General features: G+C 37.6%; 4 protein-coding genes across 12 annotated transcripts; 3 read left to right on the top strand and 1 right to left on the bottom strand.

Annotated features, from left to right (window-relative positions):
- Positions 1–313: 313 nt before the first annotated feature.
- LOC130427727 (cytochrome c oxidase copper chaperone) lies at positions 314–1,613 on the top strand. 2 transcript variants are annotated; one of them, XM_056755368.1, is made up of 4 exons: positions 314–450; positions 839–976; positions 1,052–1,157; positions 1,425–1,613. In XM_056755368.1, the coding sequence occupies exons 2-3, from the start codon at positions 858–860 to the stop codon at positions 1,134–1,136; spliced, it is 204 nt and encodes a 67-aa protein (XP_056611346.1). In that variant the 5' UTR covers positions 314–450; positions 839–857; the 3' UTR covers positions 1,137–1,157; positions 1,425–1,613. The 2 variants fall into 2 exon arrangements, with proteins under 2 accessions (XP_056611346.1, XP_056611345.1); XM_056755367.1 differs by having other exon boundaries at positions 1,052–1,613.
- Positions 1,614–3,300: 1,687 nt separating this feature from the next.
- Positions 3,301–8,501, top strand: popdc2 (popeye domain containing 2). 2 transcript variants are annotated; one of them, XM_056755222.1, is made up of 4 exons: positions 3,301–4,065; positions 4,786–4,894; positions 5,039–5,578; positions 7,291–8,501. In XM_056755222.1, the coding sequence occupies exons 1-3, from the start codon at positions 3,572–3,574 to the stop codon at positions 5,528–5,530; spliced, it is 1,095 nt and encodes a 364-aa protein (XP_056611200.1). In that variant the 5' UTR covers positions 3,301–3,571; the 3' UTR covers positions 5,531–5,578; positions 7,291–8,501. The 2 variants fall into 2 exon arrangements, with proteins under 2 accessions (XP_056611200.1, XP_056611202.1); XM_056755224.1 differs by having other exon boundaries at positions 3,302–4,065; positions 5,039–5,438.
- pla1a (phospholipase A1 member A) lies at positions 8,221–15,595 on the bottom strand. Of its 4 annotated transcripts, none has more exons than XM_056755220.1 (11): positions 15,050–15,595; positions 14,431–14,650; positions 14,161–14,338; positions 11,505–11,613; positions 10,912–11,013; positions 10,605–10,697; positions 10,286–10,471; positions 9,495–9,584; positions 9,176–9,284; positions 8,839–8,994; positions 8,221–8,722 (listed from the first exon to the last, which is right to left on the bottom strand). In XM_056755220.1, the coding sequence occupies exons 1-11, from the start codon at positions 15,108–15,110 to the stop codon at positions 8,641–8,643; spliced, it is 1,386 nt and encodes a 461-aa protein (XP_056611198.1). In that variant the 5' UTR covers positions 15,111–15,595; the 3' UTR covers positions 8,221–8,640. The 4 variants fall into 4 exon arrangements, with proteins under 4 accessions (XP_056611198.1, XP_056611196.1, XP_056611199.1 ...); XM_056755218.1 differs by having other exon boundaries at positions 14,431–14,686; positions 15,050–15,536; XM_056755221.1 differs by having other exon boundaries at positions 10,286–10,453; positions 15,050–15,536.
- Positions 15,596–18,468: 2,873 nt separating this feature from the next.
- On the top strand, positions 18,469–27,007 carry LOC130428059 (uncharacterized). Of its 4 annotated transcripts, none has more exons than XM_056755900.1 (15): positions 20,855–20,880; positions 21,071–21,185; positions 22,040–22,429; positions 22,550–22,651; positions 23,157–23,254; positions 23,352–23,530; positions 24,319–24,412; positions 24,512–24,859; positions 24,960–25,077; positions 25,173–25,264; positions 25,351–25,468; positions 25,567–25,671; positions 26,165–26,335; positions 26,416–26,583; positions 26,669–27,007. In XM_056755900.1, the coding sequence occupies exons 3-15, from the start codon at positions 22,363–22,365 to the stop codon at positions 26,896–26,898; spliced, it is 1,890 nt and encodes a 629-aa protein (XP_056611878.1). In that variant the 5' UTR covers positions 20,855–20,880; positions 21,071–21,185; positions 22,040–22,362; the 3' UTR covers positions 26,899–27,007. The 4 variants fall into 4 exon arrangements, with proteins under 4 accessions (XP_056611877.1, XP_056611875.1, XP_056611878.1 ...); XM_056755898.1 differs by having other exon boundaries at positions 23,022–23,254; XM_056755899.1 differs by lacking the exon at positions 22,040–22,429 and having other exon boundaries at positions 18,469–20,880.
- The last annotated feature ends 202 nt before the right edge of the window (positions 27,008–27,209 follow it).

The following is a 27,209-nucleotide window of genomic DNA, read 5'->3' as shown; positions in this document are numbered from 1 at the left end:
CACACAATGAAGGCAAAGACCTAGCTTACTGTGTTTACTGAAATTTATTTTTAATATATATATATACTGTTAGGATTCCTGAGACACGTATTCACATTTTTTTTATTAAAACTAAAATAATAACGCTTAACCAGAGACACCAACAAATTACAAAACCATTCAACCGACCTTTATTTTGTACAGGGCTTTTATTCGTAGTCCGGCTTGATTTTTTATGGGACCTTTTGTATTTAAATCGCTTTATATTTACCTTTAGTCATTTAATAGGGAGTGAATGTAATTGATTTTAGATTATAAAAAATACAAGTTTAATTTACTTAAACATTGTGTTATGTTCTACGACCCGGAACTTCCTCCTTCGCAGGGTTATTTCATGTTTGTCAGCGGCAGAAGTAGGTTGTGTAATAAGGAAGGACACATGTGAATACGCAGCATTCTGCATTATACAAAGTGAGTGGAGATTCGCTATTAAAAATGTATTTTATTTAAAGTTAATTCTTAGCAGATCATTTGGGTGTTGTAACGTTATACTAGATGTACCATTACAACGAGCCATAACAATATTGACCTTTCTTATGAAAGTGTTTCGGGTTAAATAAAAGTGATTAATGATAGTATCGGGACACTAAATGCTGTTTTATCAAACTGAACGTGACGTCAGTTAATCTTAATTAGATTTCTTGAAACATTTCAAGAGCAGTTAATAATTTAGCAGTTAATACAGGACATGATGTACCATGGTAATATGGTTGCTAGTTTTGACACCCTGTTAGTGGTTCCGGTGAGTTATGGAAAGTTCAAGCTAATATATGACACATCCCAACTATTCTTTTTTTAGAAAGCGCCTGCCAGTGGAAATGTCGAGCCTTTCAGCAGCCAGTGTTGAGACCGCACCAGCAATAGAAGGGAATGAGCAGAAGAAGCCTTTGAAACCATGCTGTGCTTGTCCTGAGACCAAGAAAACAAGAGATGCCTGGTGAGGATTTAACAATTGGTAACTTTACTTGTGGTTATTACACTTGTATAGTTAACATCACAATCTCTGTTGCAGCATAATTGAAAAAGGAGAAGAAAATTGCACAAGCCTCATCGAAGCTCACAAGGAATGCATGAGGGCGCTTGGTTTTAAGATATAAATCTAGAATAATGTGTGAATGGTAAATTTATCTTTAGTGTCTATTAGGTCTTTTGACAATGGCCAACACCTACAAATTATGATAGTCGCATCTTTTATAATGTAAAGTATTACTAATCACATTTAATATGTTACCAAATTATGGCCTCAACGGCTTGTCTTGGTATTTTCACATAACTGTCCACTTAACTTTAAATAGAAAAATGAAAACAAAAACAATTCTTCTCCATACTTTTTACCATTTATAAGTCACTCCAAATATGCTTGGTAATCTTTTTTCTTTTTGCAGTATGTGTCTGGCTGTGTGAGTTGGGACCTTGTGTGATCTTTATTTTTATTTATACTTTACACTGTGTAAGGCACATGCAGTGTTGAAGGTGCTGAAATACGTCTCAGAGGAAAATATGGTCTTTTGTCTCTTTTTTCCATATGTGATTGTTACATAACCTTAAGATGAATAAAGATCCTATGCAAGATATATTAATTTGTTGTCTACTTTTGTACCTTCTATTTGAAAACAAATAAATTCTCAATAAAAAAGGCTGGCTTTGTTTTGTTTTTGTGTCACTCTGGCTTAACTGGTAGATCATGGCGCTTGCGACGTCAAGGTCGTGGGGACGGACACACATACCTCTGAAATGTATACCTGTAGTTTGCTTGGAATAGTGACGTCTGCATAGTGCATATTTTAGAGTACAACATAAAATACTGGTTTAAATATTTATTTACGTTTACGCATTTGGCAGACGCTTTTTTCCGAAGCGACTTGCATTGCATTATACTATAAATTTGTTTCTAAGTATGTGCTATCCTTTGGATTGAACCTATGACCTTGGCATCGCCAGCACCATGCTCTAACCACTAAGCTACAAGAAAGCCATATTTTACTTGTTAAATGATTAATGTTGCAATAAGTAGAATTTGTTTCTTTATAAACAAGTGTTTCCATGTAAACGCATTCTTTTGTTAGGGTTTAGTGTAATCCGTGTTTCACTTTCAGCTTTCTTCTCTTATGGCTTTTGAATTCTCCACCAGTGTTTGGCTGGTGACAGCTGCACTTAACTATGCATGCAAGCCTAAAATAGAGATGCTGCTCCCAGCACACTCCAATCTGAGATGTACCCCCAGAAGTGCTTTCATTCTGCATGTACACCTGGTGTGTCCTGAGCCAGTGCAGCTTAACATGTGCGTGTTCAGTTATTGATCTTATAGCCCATAATAGATATTCACTACAGGAATAACTTGCTTTTGAAGCACAAAAAGTGGTGTGTTTATACACGCATTTTTAAAGCAGCTTTATATATGTGTCTAGAACTATAAGGGTAAGCTCAACTAAATGCTAATTCAAAGTCACGTTGAACACAAGATCCATCTAATGATAATTTAACAGTCTTGCTTGATTTATATGCACATATGAAAAAGATAAAAGAAAGAGCCACTTATCTTTTCCTAACTATTTCACGGACACAAATGCACTCGCACTTTCTGGCTCAATGCCTTGTATGGATGTGGTTTGAAGTGTAACCACCTCTTCCCCTTGCTCATAACTGGGGGTGTGATTTCAGTTTTCTAACAATGGTGAGAAAATGTATCCGGGCATGTGAGAACATTTTCATCAGTCTGAACGAACCACGATTTTATTTAATTCCACATCTTCTAATAATAAAAACCTTTTAAAATGTAGTCAAAATGATGTAATCATCATATAATGTTCAGTCTGTCCTGCACTCCATTGTTAAGCAGCAGAACGGTGCCGGACATAAGCAACTAACAGTTGCAGAGCCAAGTTATGTGAAACTACAAACAGTAATGTTCAGGCGGGGGAGGTAAACAGCTACATGACCCCTCTGTCAGATTCTTGAAATATGCCCCCCATAGCTTAAGACCCACCTACTCTTACTTTAAGAGAGCCGGAATACAGTTTACGTTTATTTGGGGAAAATTGTAGGTGGTGATATCGGGCAGAGGTTTCATGGACACTGAACATAAGTGTGAGCTTCTTTTAGTGTCACTTGTTATCGTAATCACTCTACCTCGCCATCATTGTGTTATGTTAAGTAGTGGGTCTGTTCTCTGTCTGTCGCTCTTTCCTCCTTGGGTTTCAATTCCAAACATGGTTATCCTTCTCAGGGTCTGTCCCCCGCCTGTCCCGCTCCGTGTTTCCAGCAGTTTTCAGTTCAGTGTGGAAGAGGGAACAGATCAGAGGGAAATAAGACAGGGGCCAATATAACAGGACGAGGTGTGAATTGAATATCAAGGAATGGATTTATGAAATAGCCTTCATTCCAACTGTTTTTAACCAAACAGACTTCTGCTGGCGAGGGATTCTTTTATATTTGGCATTGGTTTGTACCTTTCAACCCTACTGTTTTATCTCACAGACACTTTTTTTACATGTTTTTAATATAGTGTTTGGATAAAGCTAAGACAGAAAACATGAATAGTGCCGACTCTTTATTGGACAATGTCATATTCAATCACACACTCTGCGATGGATGGACAAACAACACTGAAGGTGCCTTTTACCATCTGGGCAACACCATCCTTTTTCTGGGCTACATGGGCGGCAGTGGTGCGTATGGGGCTCTGTACATCTTTAGTTTCATGATTCCTGGCTTCCTATGTCTGACGATGTGGGGCTGGCTGACAATGTGTGGTCTGGACGTTTTCATCTGGAACCTGCTGCTGATGCTGCAGTGTGTAGCCCAGGTGTGTCATCAGATTTTTCGGCTGATGCAGGACGGTTTGTCCAGCGAGGAGCTTTCTGCGCTGTACTCGGTAGTCTTTCTGCCACTGGATGTACCTGTGCAGGTGTTTAAAGAGATCGCCACAGCCAGTGAAAACAAAGTGCACTCTCTAGGGGCCGAAGAAACATATGCTGTGGAGGGGAAGACGCCTATTGATCAGTTATCTTTCCTTCTTTCAGGCAGGTGAGTGTGATTCAGGTGTTGACGACAACCTTTGTATCATTTAATAAACATACAGAGCTTTGAGTGATTTTTAGGTCTTGGTTGGATAAGTTCTGGTTTCTTTAGATGAAATATTGATAATTTTTACGTAACTCTTAAATGAAGAGCTTACATTCAAAATGAAAAATCTGTCATTATTTACAGTATGACTTTCTTCTGAAAGAACACAAAAGAAGATATTCTGAAAAATGTTGGTGACAGAAAACCGTTGGTCCCAATTGACTTTGGTTTTGGGTCCACATGGTTGGCTATCACACAGGTTTAAAATGACAACAGAGTAAATGATGACAGAATTTTCTTTTTGAAGGTGAATTATTCCTTTAATATTAAGACATTATTCTAAGCCTAATAGTGTAACTTGCATTTTGTTGTACTAAAATTGGCATTAAAGGGACACTTTAACCAAAATTTGATATTTACACACTCAGGTACAAACCTGACCTGATCATGACCTTAACTGTTCTTCAAAACACAAACGAAGCTATTTAAAAACTGTTGCTAACCAAACAAAATCGGCCCCCTTTGACTTTCATTTTCTGGAAACAAAACCACTGAGAAATTTCTCTAAATATCTTCTTTTGTGTTTCAAAGAAGAAAGTCATACAGGTTTTTAGCAGCATGAGGGTGAAAAATTGATGACAGAATTTTTTTTTGGTTGAAATAAATTAATTGTTTTTACAGGATTAGGGTGTCCTTAGAAGGCCAGTTTCTCCATTATATCTTCCCTCATCAGTTTCTTGACTCTCCAGAATGGGAGTCTCTTAGACCAACAGAGCAGGGGAACTTCCAGGTAAGACAAATATTTTTGTAACTAAGACCATTAATGCTCCCTTTAAAATAACTTTTTTCTATAAACCAATGTGATGTTAACACAATTGTGAATTTTGCATGCCCTTGAACTCCTTTTCTGACCCTTGACCTCCTCTGACCTCAGGTGACACTGACTGCAGAGACGGACTGCCAATACATCTCTTGGCGACGACGTCGGCTTTATCTTCTGCTGTCTAAGGATCGTTACATTGCCCGACTTTTCTCTGTGATGCTTGGAAGTGACATCGCTGACAAGCTCTACTCGCTCAATGACAAACTGTTTGCCAAGAGCGGTGTACGCCTCGATATTCGTCTGCCCAGTCTCTACCACGTTCTTGCCCCTTCCCCACCGGGCAGTGAACACGGCAGCGCAAGCTCACCTCTCAGGGGAAGCCAAGGAGATTCTACAGTTGTAAATGTTGATCCAGCACCTTCCAACCAGGCTTCAGATGGAAGAAAATCTAAGCCGGAGCAGGGAAAGTTCAAACTTCCACACCAGCTCACAGACACAGAAATGCCCTCCGGTGAGGACTCAACCAGCTTGATTCTGGAGGACTTTGCCGATATGACAGGCTCTTTAATGGACTATGGGAGTGAGAGGGAATATTTGAAGTAAAGATTGGGGTGTTGAAGCTAACACACTGGGCCACTTCTTGAGTCACATGTAAGTACACAAGTAAAGAATGAGGGGCGGGAGGGGCTGGTTTGAGGCAGAGCCTGTTATGCATGAAGAGGCACAAATGCACCAATAGACATTGGACTGCACAAATACTAATGAACAATGTGCATGCAATATTGTTTCGGGGTTTGTTTTGACCTGGATATTATTTAAAGGGACAGTTCACCCAAATATAAACATTTTGTTAATTATTTACTCACCTTTAAGTTATTTGAAATCTGTATACATTTCTTTGTTCTGATGAACAAAGAGAAAGATATCTGGAAAAATGCTTGTAACCAAACAGTTCTTGGCCACCATTGACTACCATAGTAGGAAAATTACACTGTTAGTTAAAAGTGCCTGAGAACTGTTTGATTTCCTACATTCTGCAAAATATCTTCTTTTGTGTTCAACAGAACAAAAGCATTAAAAAAAAATCCTACTATGGTAGTCAATGGTGGCCAAGAACTTATTCTTCCAAATATCTTTCTCGGTGATAATCAGAACAAAGAAATGTATTCAGATTTGAAACAACTAGTGGGTGAGTAAATGAAGACAGAATAAAGTTTTTTTGGCTCAACTGTCCCTTTAAAGCACTATTGACTCAATCCAATGAATGCAGGAAAAAATAGTGAAAATATTGAAATAGAAAAGAATGGTATAAAACAGGGATGTTTATTTGTGCATGTTACGTTGCTTAGCTAGACTGTCTCCTTAGTTAGCTAAATATATGGGGATATCCTCAAACATAAAATAAAGGGATGCGCGATACCATTTTTAAAGACAGACTACAAGTACCAATACGTTTTTTCAGGTACTCGCAGATATCGATGCCTGTACTGATGTCTGCACCTGTTCACAACAGTGAGACTAATAAAAATAGAATAACTTCATAATTACAAACAACTCCACCTTAAACACTTTATTAAATAATACGTCATTTTATGTGCTTGTCACAAACTTTCAAAGCAAATTTCACCACAAATTTCTGTCAGTTCCATCACATGAGGTATCTTTGGTATCTGTGCCGTATTACGAGTACGAGTACATGAGCTTAGTATCAGTATCGGTATCAGTGCATCCCTAATAAAATGATTAATAATAAAGACATTAACAAAGAATTTGGTTTATAAAAATGCACAAATAGGGTTAGTCTTTCATAATCAAAATTTGCTTGATAAAAACAACATCCTTGTTTAGTGTATTTTAAGGCCTTCTTGTGTGAGAGATATGTTTTATTTAGCCCATAGCAGTGGAGTTACATTAAGTGTTTGTCGTAGGATATTTCTGATAGGTCTTTCTAAGTTTATAAGAGCAGGGTGATATTATTTTACAACATTACTTGTGTCAGTGGCTGGGTAAAATACTAGAACGGATTGGAACATGGAACCTGCCAGCTGTTTATCCAGCAATCCTAAATCTCTAAATACTTGGCTTTACCGGCTAAGGACAGATTGCATTTCACAGGGTGTTGGATAGAGGGGCAGCTGTGAGAGGAGGACTTGTGATATGACCTTTACTTACTCATGAAAAACATGGATCATGTCCAGAAATACAACCTAAAGTATAGAAAAGAATACAAAAACTACAGTAAATAAAAAGTCCAAATATGTTCATGACTTTACAAATATTTCACTATTTCATCCTGGAATGTTTTACTGTGTTTTGTTTAAATAAGTATTCATAATGTCTATATTTTTCCATAAATCTAACAGAGAATGATACTCCTGGAGGTTTTCCGCTCCGAGTCCAAAGAAGATGTGCTCCACTGGCCCCTACTGACACCCCTAAACTTTAGGAAAGGTTTCAGCGATGCATCATGGGCAGTAGTGAAATCTGGAATCTCATCCCCATCAAAGCTTTACTTTCTCTGCTGTTACCAACTACAATAATGCACAATGAAGGATTCCTCTATACTGTATGTACTTTTAAGGACAGTTACATGACAAAACAACTTTCACAAACCTTCATCACTCCTCAGATTTACCAGACAAACATGATTCCACAATGTTGTAGTTTCAGCGTGAGTGTTTTATTTATTTGTGTAGGCATGTGTATATTATAGTTGAATCTGTTTGGAACACTTAAAACAATGGCTTTATAAGGCACAAAGAGATTTTGCTTGTGTACAACACACAAAGGCCCGGTTTCACAGACAGGGCTCACAGACAGACTAACCCTTAGTTAAATGAAAAAAAACGTTGGCACTGACATATTTTGAGATAATTTAGGGCACGTTATTTTTTTAGTTAAGACAGCTCAAACATTCATTTTAGTCTGGGACTAGCCTTAAGCTTTGTCTGTGAAACCGGGCAAATCAAAGTTTAAACAGAGGTTTAGCAGGTCCATTGATAGATAAGTAATTAGTTTTATACAAAATGGTCAATATAATACAAACAATAATATAAAATGAGTAACGCTACAGCATCATGCACTGATGACTGAAAATATGGGACTGTATACTGATCATATTGTGATGATTATGTAATTTCATGGGGCCAACTGTTTATCAAGCTTTGGGTTTAATGTGAATTGACATTTCTCTAAAGCTGTCTTTATTGGCATTGTTTCTCATTGTCAGTAAGAAACATATTCAGGTTTTTAATCTAATTTATACGGTACAGTTCAAAAAAATCTCATGAGAATGCAGTAATGTTACTCGAAAACCTTTAATTATGAGAATGAAACATACAGTATATTAGAGAAGATATTATTTTCCACCAGCTGTCATGAAGAACCCTTTTTTGGTCATTCGAATCTAAAAGTACTCAATGTAAAAATATGCATTAATTTCTCTCTGCTGAAATTCTACTCTTACTGGAACTGTGAACAACAGAAGCAAATGAAATTGTATTTTACATACTGTAAATGCTAAACTGTGCGACTTCATGAAAATAACAATAAATACATCTTCAACAGAGTGTAACTACCTTAGTTCTCTTGAATCTTTTCGTGTCAATGAGTTTCTCTAGGTTTTAGTGTGTTGGTTTTTAGTGAATGTGGTTCAGTCTCACAAATTTTTAGAAGCTGGTTACTGCATCAGGTCTCCTAAACAGGTATTTCATTTAACAAACTTGAACAAAATCATGTGCCCACAAAACTCCTCTTCTGATGTTAATGTTTTTCACACACAATGGCTCTATGCCTCTGCACAAGAAAAAGAAAAACGGTAGTAAACAAACGATACACAACCTCCACGTCAGTGTGTAGTAAATCTTCAAGAAGATTAAAGGAAATTATACAGATGCTAACTCAATTTTTACCTGGTTTGAGGAATTTCAGAGATGCATATATATTCAAAGTGAATTTCGCCTTGTCTGTAGAATCGTCCTCCGATGTTTTTTAGCTGCACTGAGTCAATTTTGCACAATCGCTGTGGGTGTGCAGTAACCTTTTTAAATTGTGTTTCATCTGTATTTCTGTAATATATAAATATTCACAACTGTTTTTAACAATGATCTCTTCCAACATTAATGAAAATGTGAACACACAACCATATTCCCAGTGAACCAATAACCACATACATTTTTTGTCATTTAAAACTTGTTTTAATATCTTTAAAATACATCTTTAATATCTAGAGAATATTACAATACGTACAGTTTGAGTTTGATCTCTGTCTCAGGGAGTCCTGTGGAGACCAGGGTGAGCTTAACTTCAGCAGTCTTATCTAAAGGAGAAACCTTCAAATCCACAAGGATGTGATGTGCTGAGGAACAGGAAAGTTCATGAGTAAAGTCAGAAATGACTTGGCTGTATTTCTAAAGTTACTTCATTTCTTAACACAAACACTATATTTGCTGTTGCATAACACTGTATTGTTATCAGAATACCATACTAGGTTTCTGTGGGAGTTTTTAATAAACAATGTACCTATTCAGACGATTTTCAATTTTCTGAAATAAATGAAAATACACACCACAATATGGAGCGGTAGCAGAGGTCAGAAGATACACCTTCTCTTGATTGGGTAGGGGAGACGCTGTTATCCCACTGTTCTTTAATAAGCCTGAAACACACGCACACACATCCCGATTTGTGACGTACAATATGTGGGAAAATATTAGTCTATCATTTCTTACATAAGCAGCTTCAAGTGATATTTTTCCAACAGCTCATTAACACAAAGAAAAATTCAAGACTGGTTAAACATCAAAATGGCAAAGATCGTCATGGTCAAATATATCCAAGATAAGATTAGTGTGCAAGATATGTGGTCAGCACGCAAATCCTGCAAGACTGTATTTTATACACGACTCTCATCACGGCGTGAAGGGGCTAATTTCCTCATATCCTGCTCCGCCCATATTCGAAGCTGCATGCGACAAATATTTGCATGCTCAAAGTGCAATGTGACTGCGGCGTATGTATTAAAAGCAATAACAGTCATTTGACTACGACTTTTATCTAAAGTTCTAAGAACTCTGAAAAAAGAACAAAAAAGTATTTTCACTAGACGTTTCATTGGACGCAGGTGCCCAGTCCAAAGTTTACTGATGGTCTGTGTTTTGTTAGAATATGACAATTTATTAATGTAATTTATATTAATTGTATAAAATTAAATTAAAACTACTCAACATTTATTGATTGAGATCTACCCGAAGTTATGTTAGGCCACATAATGTTTGTTTGTGTTGTTGCTGCTAAAACCATCTATATGTTTTCATATGTATGAATAAAACATTGTGTTTACTGTTAACTTATGATTACCTATTTGTGGGCATGTGCCATTGAAGGGACCATCACAGCTGATGCACTTTCCTGCCAGGAATTCTTCATAACTGGAGCAGGGGAAGCCAATGAGTGGACAGGAGCTATTCAGTGAACTCATGTAGACGTGCAGCGCCCTCATGTGGTCACATATGACATAACCATACACTGGAAAGTAGATGAAAACTGACAACACAGGCAGATTCTCAGGTAGCATTAAGCTTGACCAAGGTGTATTGCATACCGTGTGTGCACTTTGCAAAGTTTATTTTTGGAAAGCCGTTTTGTTTTATTAGTGTTTGTTATGTTACCCACTTACTCGAAGCAAATCTTGAACGTGCACACCCTGCTTGGTCCATGCCACCATTTAAGAAGAAGTCCACATGCCCGACAGGAATGGATATACCAAAGTCTAGTCAACAGTTATTAATAAAGTTTTGTTATGACAATGAAAATAATAGCAGTGACATACTTATAAGAACTAATTTGGTTGAAGCATCAAGATGGCCAGTGTCAATAAATGTGGTCCATTAGCACTATAATGTACATGTTATATTATTAAACTGTCTATCTAAATAAATCAGAACACCTGCTTATGCTCTCTATTTTAGCTGATTCATTCTTACAGTCAGAGTCTGTGTGGATGGCCTCAACAAACAAAGCATCGGATGAATCCAGACGGTCATACGGATCAGCCCTCTTGAACATTGGGCCCGCTGGGTCCAGACCTGGAGACAAAGAATCAAAAGATTCAGTTATATAATATGTTAACTATACATTTTTATACATAACATTTTTATCGGACCAAAATTTGTCTCAATTTAACAGGCTTAAGCAAATTTATGAATGAGTTTCAACTTAATTTTAATTTAAACAGAAGTGCATTCTGATTTGTCAGAAAAGGTCTTGTTTTCAAAGCTGTGTGTGACTGAACAATTAATCATTGTTTATTTGTTAGTGCTCTCTCTCGGTCACGGCTTTTGTCTAAAAGCCTCATTTAGTATGTTTTAGTGTTGCTCTGTGTTTCTCTCACAAGTCTAACATCTCTTCTACTCTCGTCAGGTCAAAATTAACTGTAGGGCTTTTTCAAGACTCATGGCATGTTTATTATTTATTTATTTTTGTATATATATATATATATATATATATATATATATATATATATATATATATATTATTTATATTTTCAATAAGTTTCAGAATTATTTTCATATATTACCTGTGATTCGACCCAGCTTGCCTTCAAACAGGGTCCCCACAAATCCAGACACATGTGCTCCAAGACTCACACCAATGAAATGAAAAGACTTCAGCGTACTTCCATACTTCTGAAATAGACACACAAAAAAAAAAACTTATCTTTAAATGCTAAAATACAGTTGAAAGAAAAAGTATGTGAACCCTTTGGGCTTACTTGGATTTCTTCATAAATTGGTCATAAAATGTGTTCTGATCTTCATCTAAGTCACAACAATAGAGAAACAGTCTGCTTAAACTAATACCGCACAAACATTATACGTTTTCATGTTTTTATTGAACACAACATGTAAACATTCATAGTGCAGGGTGGAAAAAGTATCTGAACCTTTGGGTTTAATAACTGGTTGACCCTCCTTTGGCAGCAATAACCTCAACCAAACGTTTCCTATAGTTGCAGATCAGACCTGCACAACGGTCAGGAGAAATTTTGGACCATTCCTCTTAAAAAAGTGTTTCAGTTCAGCAATATTCTTGGGATGTCTGGTGTGAATCGCCCTCTTGAGGTCATGCCACAGCATCTCAATCAGGTTGAGGTCAGGACTCTGACTGGGCCACTCCAGAAGGCGTATTTTCTTCTGTTGAAGCCATTCTGTAGTTGGTTTACTTCTATGCTTTGGGTCGTTGTCCTGTTGCATCGTCCATCCTCTGTTAAGCTTCAGTTGGCGGACAGATGGTCTTAAGTTTTCCTGCAAAATGTTGATAAAACTTTGGAATTCATTTTTCCATCGATGAAAGTAATCCGTCCAGGGCCTGAGGCAGCCCCAAACCATGATGCCCCCTCCACCATATTTCACAGTTGGGATGAGGTTTTGATGTTGGTGTGCTGTGCCTTTTGTTCTCCACACATAGCGTTGTGTGTTCTTTCCAAACAACTCAATTTTGGTTTCATCTGTCCACAGAATGTTTTGCCAGTAGTGCTGTGGAACATCCAGGTGCTCGTTTGCAAACTTCAGACGTGCTGCAATGTTTTTTTTGGACAGCAGTGGCTTCCTCCATGAAGTCCATTCTTGTTTAATGTTTTCCTTATTGTAGATTTGTCAACAAAAATGTTAGCATGTGCCAGAGATTTCTGTAAGTGTTTAGCTGACACTCTAGGATTCTTCACCTCATTGAGCATTCTGGGCTGTGCTCTTGCAGTCATCTTTACAGGACGACCACGCCTAGGGAGTGTAGGCAGCAGTGCTGAACTTTCTCCATTTGTAGACAATCTGTCTTACCGTGGACACATGGACATCAAGGCTTTTAGATGTACTTTTGTAGCCCTTTCCAGCTTTATGTAAGTCAACAATTCTTGATCGTAGGTCTTCTGAGAGCTCTTTTGTGCGAGGCATGGTTCACATCAGACAACGCTTCTTCAGAACAGCAAAATCAAAACTGGTGTGTGTTTTTTATTGGACAGGCCAGCTTTAATCAACACATCCAATCTCATCACATTGATTGGACCCCAGGTTGGGTGAATCCTGGCTCCACTTAGCTCTTGGAGAAGTCATTAGCCTAGGGTTTCACATACTTTTTCCACCCTGCACTATGAATGTTTACATGTTGTGTTCAATAAAAACGTATAATGTTTGTGCGGTATTAGTTTAAGCAGACTGTGTTTCTCTATTGTTGTGACTTCGATGAAGATCAGAACACATTTTATGACCAATTTATGAAGAAATTCAAGTAAGCCCAAAGGGTTCAAATACTTTTTCTTTCAACTGTATATGTACTTCATACTGTGTTTTCAAATGCCATGTGTACTGATCTACACATCATGAGTAAACAATTAATGTGAGTCTAGTATTTTTAAACTCAGATATGGACAGATTTTAGGATGCAGTTCACATTTTAACAGAATAATTATTTAGATCTTATGCATCTCATGAAATTTAACCACGGTTTTAGTATATTATTTGTAGTAAAACTGTAGTACCCACAAATTGGCTACTTTCTACCTTAAGGAACCATATTTAACCATTTGTAGTAAAAATATAGAAATACCAAAAAACACTACGAATATTGGAATATTTTCACCCCAAAAAGGGTGTGTAAACAAAAAGGGACAAACCCAACAGTTGGGTTATAAATTTCAACCCGAAATGCTGGTTTCTTTTAACCCATTGTTGGGAAACATAAAAATATAAACATTTTCTGGGTTAATTTAAAGGAGCAATGTGTGGATTTAGCGTATATCATCACATGTTTTGCATTATATATTGAAGAGAACTTGTCGTAATGGGCACTTCAGAGAGATATTTGTGTTGCACAAATTCTGCGAAGAGACGCAGAAGAACGGATGAAATACGGTCAACAGAAGATGAATTTGAACTAAAAGGCATGCAATCTCGAGATAAAATCCCGTTAAATTTCTTATTTCCGTTTCCATTCAGGCTTTTTATGCGCATTTTCAAAACATCTAAAAAGTTAGATAGAAAAACCCACGATTGCACATTCTCCCCACCCCACTAATTTGCCGGATATGCCACACCCCCATATTCCGGCACCTCAGAATTTTTAATAAAGCACTGCACGTAGCACCTTTAAAAACCATGGTTTCTTTTCATTAAGGGACTGTCCAGTGGTTCTAAAGTATTATATCAGCTGGAATATAATAAAAGAAATCAGATTCTTACTGTAAGCTGATGAATAAGAACTGATATCTGCACTGCCACCTCCTTGTAGTTCTCTACCACCAGGTTATAAGCGAATGATGCTCTGTAAACCCAGTCCACCACCAGAACGTTCACATCCTCCTCCCGCAGCAGTGCCTTGGCTAAACCACTTACCCAAGAGGGCTTACTGCCCAGAGCCCTGAAAGAGGCGACTAGTAAATGAAATCTGTGTAAAAGTGAATCAATATTTTTTTTCCTCAAACAAGATGTGGATATGACAAAACACTTTACCTGTATCCATGAACAATGACTTTAGTGGGGAGTGATGAGTTGAAGTATGCGGTATGTTTCTGTGTATGATTGAGGCAGTCCTGTGAGAAGAGACTGGCACAGTTTGCATTCTGTCTTGTAAGCAGAAGGTATTGAACCATGAGCTTGGTGCCTGGACGGAATTCCTGCCAAGTGGTGTTGTTGAAGTCGGCACACTTGTTGCGAGATGTTTCTTCACCCTCTGTAATATAAGTTGCGAGGGAGTTCATGGGTATGCCTGTAAGTAGTACAGCAATATTTTTATAATCTTTTTTTACTTAACTTAATATATTAAATAATAACACAAGGCTTTGTTACTTTATTAAAACAAGTCTCATCATACGGTGTCTGATGTCTGCTGTATTTTGAAGATACAATTCACTTGATTATTGAAGGTTAAATAGTTTGTATACGTCACATATTTTTCCATAAGTATTATGAATTAACAACCCTGTATTAGACAATCGATCTCCTATTTTAGTCTGTCTTACATTAAAAAAAATACATTTAGATGTGAAATGTTTACAACCAGCACAATTGTAGCAATTAGATATTCTTTTGGATCTACTATACGTGTAATATTGAAGAGAAATGTACTTACCTACAGCAAAGGTGACACACATTGACAAATATGCAAAAATCTTTATCCATTTCAGAGTCATTTCTTCTTCGGTTATATTTGAAAAACACTCAATCAGAAGAGTGAACAGTATTTGCTGGTTAGGTGTTCCGGTGTCCTATTTCTTTTGCATCCTTTGTTTTCATTTAGCTTGAGTAGTGGTCCTCAGAAGCCTGAAATCCCGTTAATAGTCAGTCACAACCAGTTACACAATGCCTGCTTCTGAGAAAATAGTTACAATATCCGATTAAGTGAGATGAAGGGGCTTTTGTAAAGCTTTTCCTTCCACTCCTTTTGTGCTGTTACAACCCATGTCAGCATACTGTAGATGTTAATTCCAAGCACCCATCTGGTCATGCAGAGGAAAATAACAACTGTAGCTGGTGGAGACTAAGCCCTGACTGTTGAAAAACAATTGATCTATGTCCCCCCGGCATGCAGCTGGCTGACCTCAGAGAGAAGAAATGTTTGATTGTTTGTCCAGAGGCTGGACTCTGGCCTTCAGCACACTGTAGACCCGAACAGGGAACATAATAATTTTGTCCCCTGCGACAGACCTTGTTATCATGGTCAGTGGCATAGCAAGTCAGGTCCAAAACTTTTAGGGCCCCCTCCATCTGTTCGCAACAGTGTTGCGCATTACTGGACATTGGTTGTTTACACAGGTTTTTATTGAAATGTTGATGTGCGACAATAATGCTCATCCTTAAATAGTAACGGCAGAGAGAGCGTAAACCTCCCAAGCACCCGAAAGTGCAAGTAGGGGTCTTTGCTGATTAGAGAGATGGGCGTGCCGAAAGGTAGGCGGCGTGGTCAAAGGTGCTTTTTCTTGCCAACCGAGTTGACCAATCGGCATTAATCACACAAATACATAATTTATTTCAAACAATCAGGGGCCGTTTCAGAAAGCAGGGTAAGTGCAAACTCAAAGTAAGTCAAACCCAGAAAACGGAATACTCAGGGTGAGAGAGAGAGAGAGAGAGAGTTAAATATAATTCCCATTTTCACAGTTTCAACAAAATAAATATAAAAGTTATTGACATATAAACTTGCGCATTAACACGTGAAGCAATTTTCTCCCACGCCAACTCTCTTTCTTTTGCGGTGTTGCTCTTTTTTCTGAATATGTGCTCATATTCACCGTACGCTTGTAACAGTACCTTCCATTCGATTGGCGAGAAATAAACAGAGCGCTTTTTGTCACGTGCCGTTGCCATGGTGAATCGTGCTATCTTCACTCAATTGATGATGGCTTTTCATCGCCATGCTGCACGCCCATAACCTAGGGTGAACTTACTCAGAGTGGATTTGAACTAATGTTGTGTTCAGACCAAACGCGAATGAATCGCGCTATACGCGCGTAGTTGGACGCTTGAACATTTTAGTTTACTCGCTTCATTCGCGCGTCAAATTCGCTTCATTGCAGACGCGAATTCGCGTCATGGGAGGGGCTTCTACCAGGCGGCTCGTGTCCCTTATATATATTGCTTAAATTGTGTAAAGATCGCTTTTGACAAACTGCCAGATTGTCCGACCTCCTCACTCACTTTCTTCCAAGCAAAATCCTTTTTATTTCTGTTTCGATAAAAGTAAGATGTATCGTACAGCTCCAGGTATCCACATAAAGCAACGATGATTTTGTCCTCCATTTTTGCTTGGGATTTCTGCCTCTCCTCGCAACATCATAATCACCTGACTGCTAGAGCAAGCTCCTGATTGGTTAACGCGGCGCGAATTAGGTAGGTCTATCGCGTCTTTGCATTGACTGAACATGTACATCACTCGCGCTTGACGCCCCATTCGCGTTTGGTCTGAACACAACATAACTCAAGTCAGCTGGTCTGAAACTGAAAACTCAAGAGAAGCGATTCTATGAGTAAATCAACTCAGAGTTCAGATTTTAACTCGGTGTTGGTTGAACTTCCTAATTGAAACGGGCCCCAAAACAGCATGGTTAGGTGTGTAATGAAGCTTTATCAGACAAGTCTGTATTATTAACTAGGCTAATAAAACTATTACCACTTAAGTGATATTAGATATTAGAGGCAGTGTTGAATTTTAGGTGTATGTCTTGGCCATCAAGCTGAACAGCCCGGTGATCATGAACTCACACATTAGATTCAGGTCGAGGCCTATTTTAAAACAGGCACTAGATTCTTTATAAATAAACAGACGATTCTTGGATTCATATTTGAAATCATCGCTCCAAAAACACCACAGTGAAAAAGTGGTTTTAGATGTAGGCCATAAGAGTTTAAGCTGATGTGGATTAGGGACCGTTCGCAACCAATTAAAACGACCTTTCGACACTCCCCTACCTTTCGGCACGCCCATTTCTCCGACCTCCAGATGCCGCCATCTCAGAAAGTGTGCAAAATAGTGATGGGAAGTTCGGATCATTTTATTGACTCGGACCTTTGAGTCTCGTTCAGCAAAATAAACGAATCTTTTTTCGAGTCATATCGTTCCTTTCGTTCATTTTAGCAAAGTATAATTAAAATGTTACATATGTCACTTTCCTAACAAATCTGCTAATTCTGCAAACGTTGATCACATTACAACCAATACAAAATAAACATAAAAGCTTAATTACTTGTTTACCTGGGTATTTAGCTCACCTATTATCTTGATTAATTAGTCATTTCACTGTCTTTGTCTATCAATAAACAAACACTAGGGCTAGGCTACTGTTAGAAAAGTTGTAAATTAGCTAATTTCTCTGTCCAAAGCTGTCACATCACATTACATTACACTCGAACTCGAAGACTCCGGATATGAACTAATCAATTCTCTTTCCGGCTCTGATTGCTTTTGTTTAGCGTACAGGGCTGTCACGTGATGAACGAACGACTCGAACCCGAAGACTCGAGAGATGAACTAATCAATTCTCTTCACGGCTCTGATTGCGTTTGTTAAACGTCCGGAGCGAGTTGCGAATCACTTCCCAAGACGACTCGTTCTTCCCGAGTCACATTTAAGATTCGTTCACGAACGACCCATCACTAGTGCAAAAGCGACGCAGCCAGTGTTTGTGAACGTTTCTATGATCAAACAGTCGTCAAACATTAAAGGTTTTGCCACTTACTTCGCTGGTTCTCTGGCGACGCAGCCAGTGTTTGGCACGCGACGTGTGAACGTTCGTCAAACATGAAACATTACTTACTTCGCTGATTCGCTCTTTCAACATCAGATTCTGTCCTGATCACGGCTTCTTTCGTTTGATAGTGATGGGCAGGCAGTGGGTGGTTCATCTTTAACATTACTCGGGAGTAGGTTGTCTCAGAGAGTGATTTTGATTGGACAGAAATCCTTCATTTGTTTGACCACCTCAATCAGACTGACATTGGTTAGCTCATTCCGAGTTTATATCAATTAAACTTAATTGCATTTCGACACAGCAAGGTAAACGTTGTACATTACACAATAATAATAGGTATGTGTATTTTAATATTTAAACTAATTGGGTCAGTAAAGACCTACCCCTAACCTCACCGTACACTTTATTATTAAACACATGTTTGCCATTTTTCAAATATTTTCTTCGTTTTATTGAAAATAACGCCTGTATGATCTGATATGTGATGTGGAAACTGTAGTTCGGTAAAAGGAGGATTCGATCTTGCATTCGTATGTAACGTAAGCGTCAGCACTACTTGTCATATGTACTTACTACACTAATTTCTACATTATTGTTCGGCCATGAACAAAACTTCGATTCGTGCACCCTTTCCCCGGGCCCATATACCTGTTCTGCATACAGTGCCGGCGCAATGGGGAGGGAATTCGAGGGCCGTGCCCCCCCTAGCGGTCATTGATGCCCCTCCTACCACAGGCAATGTCGTTGCCCCCAAAAATATCCCTTTTAGTTATTCTGTTAATATTAAATGTGCAAACTGTATATTCATCGAAATAAAATGAAATTAACGGGGAAAACGCATGATTTTGGTTGTTACATACTGGTAACTGTTGCGGGAAAATGGGCATTGTCCCTTTAAGAAGCATGGGGTTTGTAGTCCTGGCCGTACTGATTGATGGGAAAAGTAGTGCGGGTGCGGGGTATTCACGTGTGTCACAGAAAAGCAGCAGACGGAGAACGGGAGAGTATACAAGCTGCTTTAGAGGTTTTGTTGTTATCTTTATAAGTTCGTGAAACCACCCGGGAGTTCCAGCGATTGTCAAAAGGTATAGTGATGAATGGAGCTTTCGCTGACGAGATCAAACAACGTGCTTCGTAATAACTTTGTCGGCTCATCATTGTGAGAACAGAGCAAACTGATACAGCTAACTTTATCCGCGATCGGAGAGGGGGATTGACAAAAAGGTAACACGTGTCAGAGATGGGTAAACTGCTTTTTTTTTCGTTTAGCCTCCACGACAGCCCTCCGCTGTGTGTGACTGAGTAAACTGTGTGCATAGGGCTACCACATAGCCTCGACTAAGTAAAAATGATATGGAAATTAAGAACAACAAGAATAAACGAAATTCGCAAATAATAATGAATAAAAAAACATGTTTCGTTATTTATAGCATTTCTGCTGTGTTGGACTATAGGGATGGGTACCGAAACTCGGTACTTTATCGGTCCCGGCAGCCTGGTCTCATAATCAAAACGTACAAACTCATACGTGAAGTGCAATTGTACAATTCGTTAATATTTGTACGCATGCAATGTTACTATTGCGTACCATTTGGACGCAAGGTATGCGCTTAAAACGTACATTATTTTACGCTCCCGTAACTTGAAATGCGTATCAACAGTTACGCATTCCACCCGTTGCAATTTAAGCGCGAATTTCAGGCAGTTATCAATTAATTTACTTATCTATCCGTCGGTATTTAAACTGACACTTTGTGGTGCCTTTATTTAAAAGAATTAACTTGACAGATCTTTCACTGCCATGTCAAATTTAAAAGTATTTTTGTGGGTTCCACACCGGACGCACAACGCCGCGTCGCCTCTTGAGCATCAGAACTGTAAGAAGGAGAACCTCCGCCAGACGCCGAAAATGGAAAACAAACTTCAGTAAAACTTCGTTGTGTGTACCATTATATAACCGATGTGTTCCAATTTTGAAACATGGCGTGATGCGCGTCTGGTGTGCGAAACGTATAAATCTTGAAATTTAAAATCCGGGATATTTTCTCCCTTTACAGGAAGGATAAATGTGATATGCAAGTCGCCATAAAATTATAAGAGAAACTTGATATGTAAAGTTAGACCTATAAGTTTTTTAACCGAATGTCCGCAGTTGCCCCCGGACAATTTATCGGCCGCACCCTGGGTGTTTATTAGATTGATATAGTGTGGTAATTTAGATTATACGTTATTTTCCCCAATCTCTGGACCATACTCCAACACAGTAGGTGGCGATAATGCACCTTTACGTTGGTGCCATCCGCCATAAAACCGAGGAGAAGAACTTAAATTACACATTTCTGTTAGTTTTCCTTCTCTGCCTCTATACTCTGGTCATTTACACTGTCTTTGCATTAACGTTGGTTATCATAACTATGACTTCTTGTGATAAAGATCAATTAGATGAACTGCTTAAAAAAGGCCAGGCAGTTACTGCAACGCTCAATCGTATTGACGATATAAATCAAATGGATGGCCTGATTTAAAAAAGGGCAAACTGATGCTGCAAAGCTCAGCCAAGACTACTGCAGAACTGAGCTGGATGAACTTCTGAAACAAGGTCAAACGATTATTCAAAACCTCAGCCATGACGGTCCCAAAGTTCGACTGGACGAGGTCCTAAATCAAAGCAGAGAGCTTACTAAACCAGAATGACCATATGGTCCATCCAGTTTCGGTAAAGTAATATATGATATTATGCAAATATAACTTTATTTAAATATTAATAAGACGTTATGTATCTAAGTGAATTGACAGAATTTTAAAAGATTAATATAAATTATTAAAATGTCATTTCTAATCTGCCAAACCTGTGTAACTGGTGATGACATGCACGGCTTTTGTAAAATTCTACTTTATTTCCACAGGCAAAGAAAAATTCAAGAAAGTCCACTTATAAAGTAAGGTCAAGAAAGAGAGATAAACCCATATTTGTGAATAAATCCAGACAAATCCCCAAGCCATCTATATCCACCCATCATGGTAAGTTCTACTGAGCTAACGGAAAATGTTATTTTAATGTGTCTTTCATTTCTTGAGAATGTAAGCATAAACTGTAGTATTTGACTGTTAGTAAAGTGACATCATGTAAGCTGGTTTACTGAATAATAAACTAAAACTGTGTTCAATGTGATTTTACCACAGGTAAGAGATTATCTAAATTAACAATGCAAAGCAGTGTGTATGTGGTAAAAGCCCTGTGGCTTTCTTTTATATTCAATACTTTATAGAATGAGTAGTTCTCCATTCATGCCCATTTTTTACAGTTTATGATATTTGCATTTGCCAAGCACATTGTTGCATTTAATAATAAACAAGAGTTTATTATGTTGCTTGACACTTATTTAGAATAATAACAATATAAATGTTTTTGAATGACATTTAAATTTGACTTTTATATGCTTTTCTATCAGATTTAGAGGCTAATAAATCAAAGACAAAGCCAACAGTTCAGCAAGCATTTCGTCAGCAAGATCATGGCTAGTTTCAAATCATCTCATTAGTATTAAGTGTAAACCTACTGTTTGTTCTCTGATCATATAGGAGGTTTGGGTAAACTCCTTATGATAAGCTATATAATGTATAACATTTATTCAGTGTTTTGATTACTCACTCTGTCAGCCATGAACATTTTGCCTCTGTTCGGTGTTCTTTTGAAATAAGAAAATTAAATTTAAAGTATGATGACAATGACAACCTAATTTTTAAGTAAATAGTAATTTTAATATTTTATTAAAATGAGTAGTTAGTCCATTCTATCACCTATTGGAAGTCAAAAGTTATGTAGATTGTCATTTTTTTATCATCATGTTCATTGTGATGTTTGCATCTGACAGAAACCCTTCTGCATGAATTGCAAGACATGTTGTCAAGCATTGGTGATAACTTTCACTCGGAGAACACCTCAGCATCGTTAGATTGGGGAACGAGGGCCGTATATTCATCTGAAAAATGGAAGGAGGCTAGACCATCTTTAATAAGCAACATGCTTGCGACAGAGCACATCATACCCCATATTTGCCAAAAGTGCAAGGCAAATGAGGCAGTGTTTAAGTGCAGAGAATGTTTACCAATGCAGTACATTTGTATGGAGTGCGACATTGTTGTGCACAGTACACATGTGTTTCACAACAGAAGCTCTATGATTGCGTGATTCCACATGGCAGTAGCTCCCACTACAGTGATGAAGCAGGACCCTGATGGGCGATACTTTCATCATCATGATTGTCTGTAAACTTTTAACATTTTAATTGTTTGAAATCTTTAAAGTTTTTATGTACAAGCCATATGCTTTTGAAATGCAGCAATCGTATTATAATTTTATTTTTTGTATTGTCTTATTTTAGCTCGACTTTTACCAATGGCGCTACCAGTTTCCATCTGCCAGTGTGGAGAGAAAAAGTACAGTGTTGGAAAAGGAAGGTCCATTACTGTTATCAACATGAAAGGTAAATGTCCAATTGATTATTAAAAATGAATAATTGATTATCACTATTTTTAGTAATAACACATTTGTTCAAAGACTTGAGTTGTTCTTTAAACAGATTATCAAAAATATAGCAAGTTGTATTGTTTAAGAATTGTTTGTTATGTTCTTGTTAAAAGAGTAACATTGACATTGTTAAGTAGGTGGGATAATCTAAAAATGAATTTAAGCATGTTTATATAAATTGCGTTTGAAATGGATTAAGGAGAGATAATGACTTATGGGACATGTTACTGAACGTTTGTGACCGTCATGTAGACTTACTAAAGTTGAATCTTTTTAATATTTAATGCTCCTTTAATTCCATGAGCTGACAATAAATTACTTTCTAGATCGCTATGATCTTTCAATACCCCGGCTTTACTGTGAAAGATGCCAAGAAAATTGGGTACCGGGTTTGAGAGAAGTTCAGGATACTGGCTACTGGCCTGGCACAATTAATTTCAGCACACTTTATGATTTTGAAGTATTCCTGTCCTTTGAGGATTTGAAAATGGCTGCCCCTGGATTGTCTCGTTTAGCATTCATTAGAATGCTTGACATGAAGACGGCACACTATGGCAGGGTAGGGATACTTGTCTGACCATACTTAACTTGTGATGAATGGCATACTCCATTCTTTGATTGAGTGTTATGTACATTTTATTCTTATTTTCAAATAGAGTGGAAATCTGTGTGGGGATGCTTTTTACAAGAGCTTTCTTGAGTGGTCTATCTGTCGATATGAAGTTGACAAGATCTGTGGCGCACAACATTTCAAGTGTACTGCTTGCACCCCTCTCATGCTACCAGTTGCAGTCGATGGCAACCGCAAACTTCACCGCTTCAAAAAGGCTGGAAAGTAAGTCCTTTATTTATTTGTTTACGTTTTTTAAGCAAATATTTTATTGAGATATTTGTACTGATATATTTATTGATATATACTGGTGAAAAGTTCACCAGTTTATCTTTAAAAGGGTTTTAAAGGGGTCGTATGACATGGCTTAAGCGAATATTATCGTTTGTTTTAGATGTAATAAAATATGTATGTTTGATTTAAGGTTCAAAAACGCTGTATTTTCCACACAAGGTGCATGTTTGTATCTCCTCTTTGCCATATTTGGAACATCAGGTTCCAAAGCAATTGTACTGACATGTATGCCCACCTTACATGCGTATACATTTGGGCGGTCTAAGTCAAATGAGACCACCACCTGATGTAGATTTGTGGGTGTGTGGTTACACAAGGCATTTCAGGCAGGTCTGGGTGAGCATTCGCTTTAGATAGAATGAGTGCGTCTTTTGTTCTGACACTTGAATTTTTGCACTTGTACATGTCTAATATATGCATGGGCAATTTATAACACACCAAAGACAAAGAAAAACACATATTTCCGGTGAATCACTCCTTTACAACATTTTTGTCAAGTCGACCCCAAATATTTAAATGGTAGAGTACATGTGTCATTTCAAAACTATCAAATCACTATTTTAACCTTGGTGCAGCATGTTTTCCAGGTAGCAGAACAATTTTGCATACCCCATCATCAGTGCAACAATTCTTAAAGATTGCCCTGAAATTAGGAATTTAAATTAATATCCATTTAAAATAAATTGTTAAATATCTGTTCTGTCTAATCCTTTCATTAGTTCAAAGGAATCTGGCTACTTTGATGGAGTGTTCCTCTGCAAGGATGAAGATGTTTCCTCGTTTGTTGATGATATCCGCAAAAAAGTACCACATGTAAGTTTGCCTGCAAGTACTTATATGAAAACATCACGTTCTTTTATTTGTGTTATTTTATTTCCGGTGCCTGTTTTATTTGTCCTTTGTTTCATGCAGGCACCTGGGAAAGGTGTCTGTGGATCTGCAGAGTTTGCAGCTGCTAAAGAGTCTTCAAGAAAGAGCAGCAGTAGATTAGATGAGGAGGGAATTGAGGTGGCTGTCTGCAGGCATGGTGTTCTTTTGAGAGCACTGAATATGTTCAGAGGAGAGATATATGCATATCCATTGTATCTGCATAAGGAGCTTTGCACTGAAAATGTCACATTTTTCTGTGCTGACATAATGTGTAAATACTGGCCCTACTTGATCAAAGTGTGCAGGGTCTGCCCGGAACTAAGGAACCTTCTCCATCAAAAGCCATTCCTCTCAGTCATGCATGCTAAAGTACATGGAATAAAATGTGAGGTAAATAAAATTGTTGTATTGTCTCTTCTAACTTAAACTACAACTGTTCTTTTATCTGTAGAAAAAAACTGCATTTCCTAAACTAGTTCTACCCCAATAGATCAAATGGAGTGGTAGCTATCAAACTGGTGCTGCCTATACCATGGGAGAGGAAGTGGAGCAGGCAAATAGCTTTTTGTCAAGGATTGCTATAAGCACAAAGTTCATGTCTAAAGCCGGTGTGTATTTCCCAAAAAGTAGTTTCCAAAAAATGACAATACTGTTCTATTATAGCAGTGTGTGCATACCATTGTTGTTGTCTTGAAATTTAAAGGTCGTACAGACATGCTCACACTGCAGTGCATTGGGTGGAACAAAATCAAAGTCCAAAACATGTGCAAAACTCTTTGCACAAGACATAGGAAGGTAATGTATGTGTGTGTTGAGTGCAAAACATTGACTGATAATATTAAAAATTAAGCATTCTTGGCTAACTGGTTTAGAGTATTTAGACTCAGCAGAATCTCAAAAAGGAGAAAGAAAGCCTTGAGGACATGAAAAGTGAACTGGCCGTGGATAATGAAGTCATCAAGCAGTGGGTCACAGAAGTGCAGGAGTGGGCCCACACTGGTATGTAGTTGCTTCAAAATGATATTGTTATATTACCTTGCAGTGTGCTGTTCAGAATACTATTAATTACTCTTGTTTGCATTTGAATATAATAACAGCAACATCTGGGGACAACGATGTTCCTGTCGAACCATTAATGAACACGATTGAGGAGATGGCTGTCAGCATCAAACAACGACGTCATCATCTTTACAGACACACCGGTGAGTGTTTGCATGTAAATTAATTGATTCTGTTTTTGCTTGCATTACCGGTTAAAGGTTTTTCAATAGATGAGTGAAACGTTTTGCTTTATATTTTCAGAATCATTGCTTAAAAGGTTATGCTTAAATGTCTTGAGTTGGTAATAAAAAGAGTTAATATTTTTTTAATATTTTTTTTATTTACAATACTCAAGTATTCATTACAATATTGTTTAAAAGGCATTTAAGGGAATAAACCCTAAGTTGCTTGATAAAATACCAAGAGAATGTTTCTGCAAATTCTATACAAGAGGTGACTACACTGAAGATGATATAAATAAAGTAAAAATTTTTATGAATAGATAATCAAGTTTAAAAAAAGGTTTGATGAGCTTACTATGTTTAGTAAAATGTGGAAAAATATGAATGAGTAATTATTCTTAAACGTTTTATCAGTTGTGTATATATAAATAGTAATGTTGTATAAAATGCCTAAAAAATTAAATTGTTTCAGCCACAAACAAAGGGAGAAACAAGATAAGAAGAAAAATCAATTTGGAGAAAAAAAAGCTGGCTACTGCAATTGAACAGCATAATGCTCTTGTTGACCCTTTGTTGAAGATTGTGTCCATTGAAGATGTTCTCGAAACGGATTATGTTTTTCCATGGCAGGTGTCAAGGCAAGGTACATGGTACACTACAGGATATTTATTAACATGTAAGTATAATGGTTGTTATGATATGTTTTTTCTTTGCACAATTTAGACTCTGTCAATCTCTTAACAAAGAAGAAGGTTTTTGACAAGGTCATGCTAATTCAGCGACTGGAGGAGGAACAGGTCATTCTTGTCCAAGAGGCAAAACAACACTGGCTTTCTATGCAAAGTCGGCAGGACAAGATGACCAGTTTGCTTGACACAATCAACGCTGGTGGTACGTGCGTAACATTGTTATTTATTTTAAATGTGTTTTAATACATTATTGAATCTCATAACGCTTGACTTTCAAATTGCTTTAGGAAACCCTTGGAATCTTTCAGAAGAGGGGATTCAAGGGCTTCACTGTATGTTGCAGAGACGACTAGACCAGCTTACAGCTCACCGGGACACTCTAAAAAAGAGCTATCAAATGATAGACAACATGACAACTTGCAGTACTGTGGAAGATGAATACGTAAGCTGTCTGGAAGACCATCTTTCCAGCAGTACTGATCAGAGCTCTGATGAAGATGATACATCTGTTTATTAGCAATGTGTGTTAACATTGTGTGTGTGGGTGTGAGCATGTGCGTTCATCTATGTTTGTTAGTTTGAGGCATGAGAAAAAATAAATATTAAATAGATATTTAACAATTCTACTACGTTGTCATGTATTTTCTTACATTCCATTTCTGCTTTTATATTACTTGTAGATAAGAATCATATTACGATCAAAATGTAATGTAATGACTGCTAAACTTATTTGAAGACCTTTGAAGAACCTGTCTAGTTAGTGAGACATGCACGTATAATGTCTGATGCTCTCTCAGATTAGGTTAGAGGTCATGTCTTCATTGTGTG

This window comes from Triplophysa dalaica, chromosome 8, assembly GCF_015846415.1.
Source record: "Triplophysa dalaica isolate WHDGS20190420 chromosome 8, ASM1584641v1, whole genome shotgun sequence".
Lineage (NCBI taxonomy): Eukaryota > Metazoa > Chordata > Actinopteri > Cypriniformes > Nemacheilidae > Triplophysa > Triplophysa dalaica.
The sequence above is the reverse complement of the archived record's forward strand: the minus strand, read 5'-3'. Positions and strand labels throughout refer to the sequence as shown.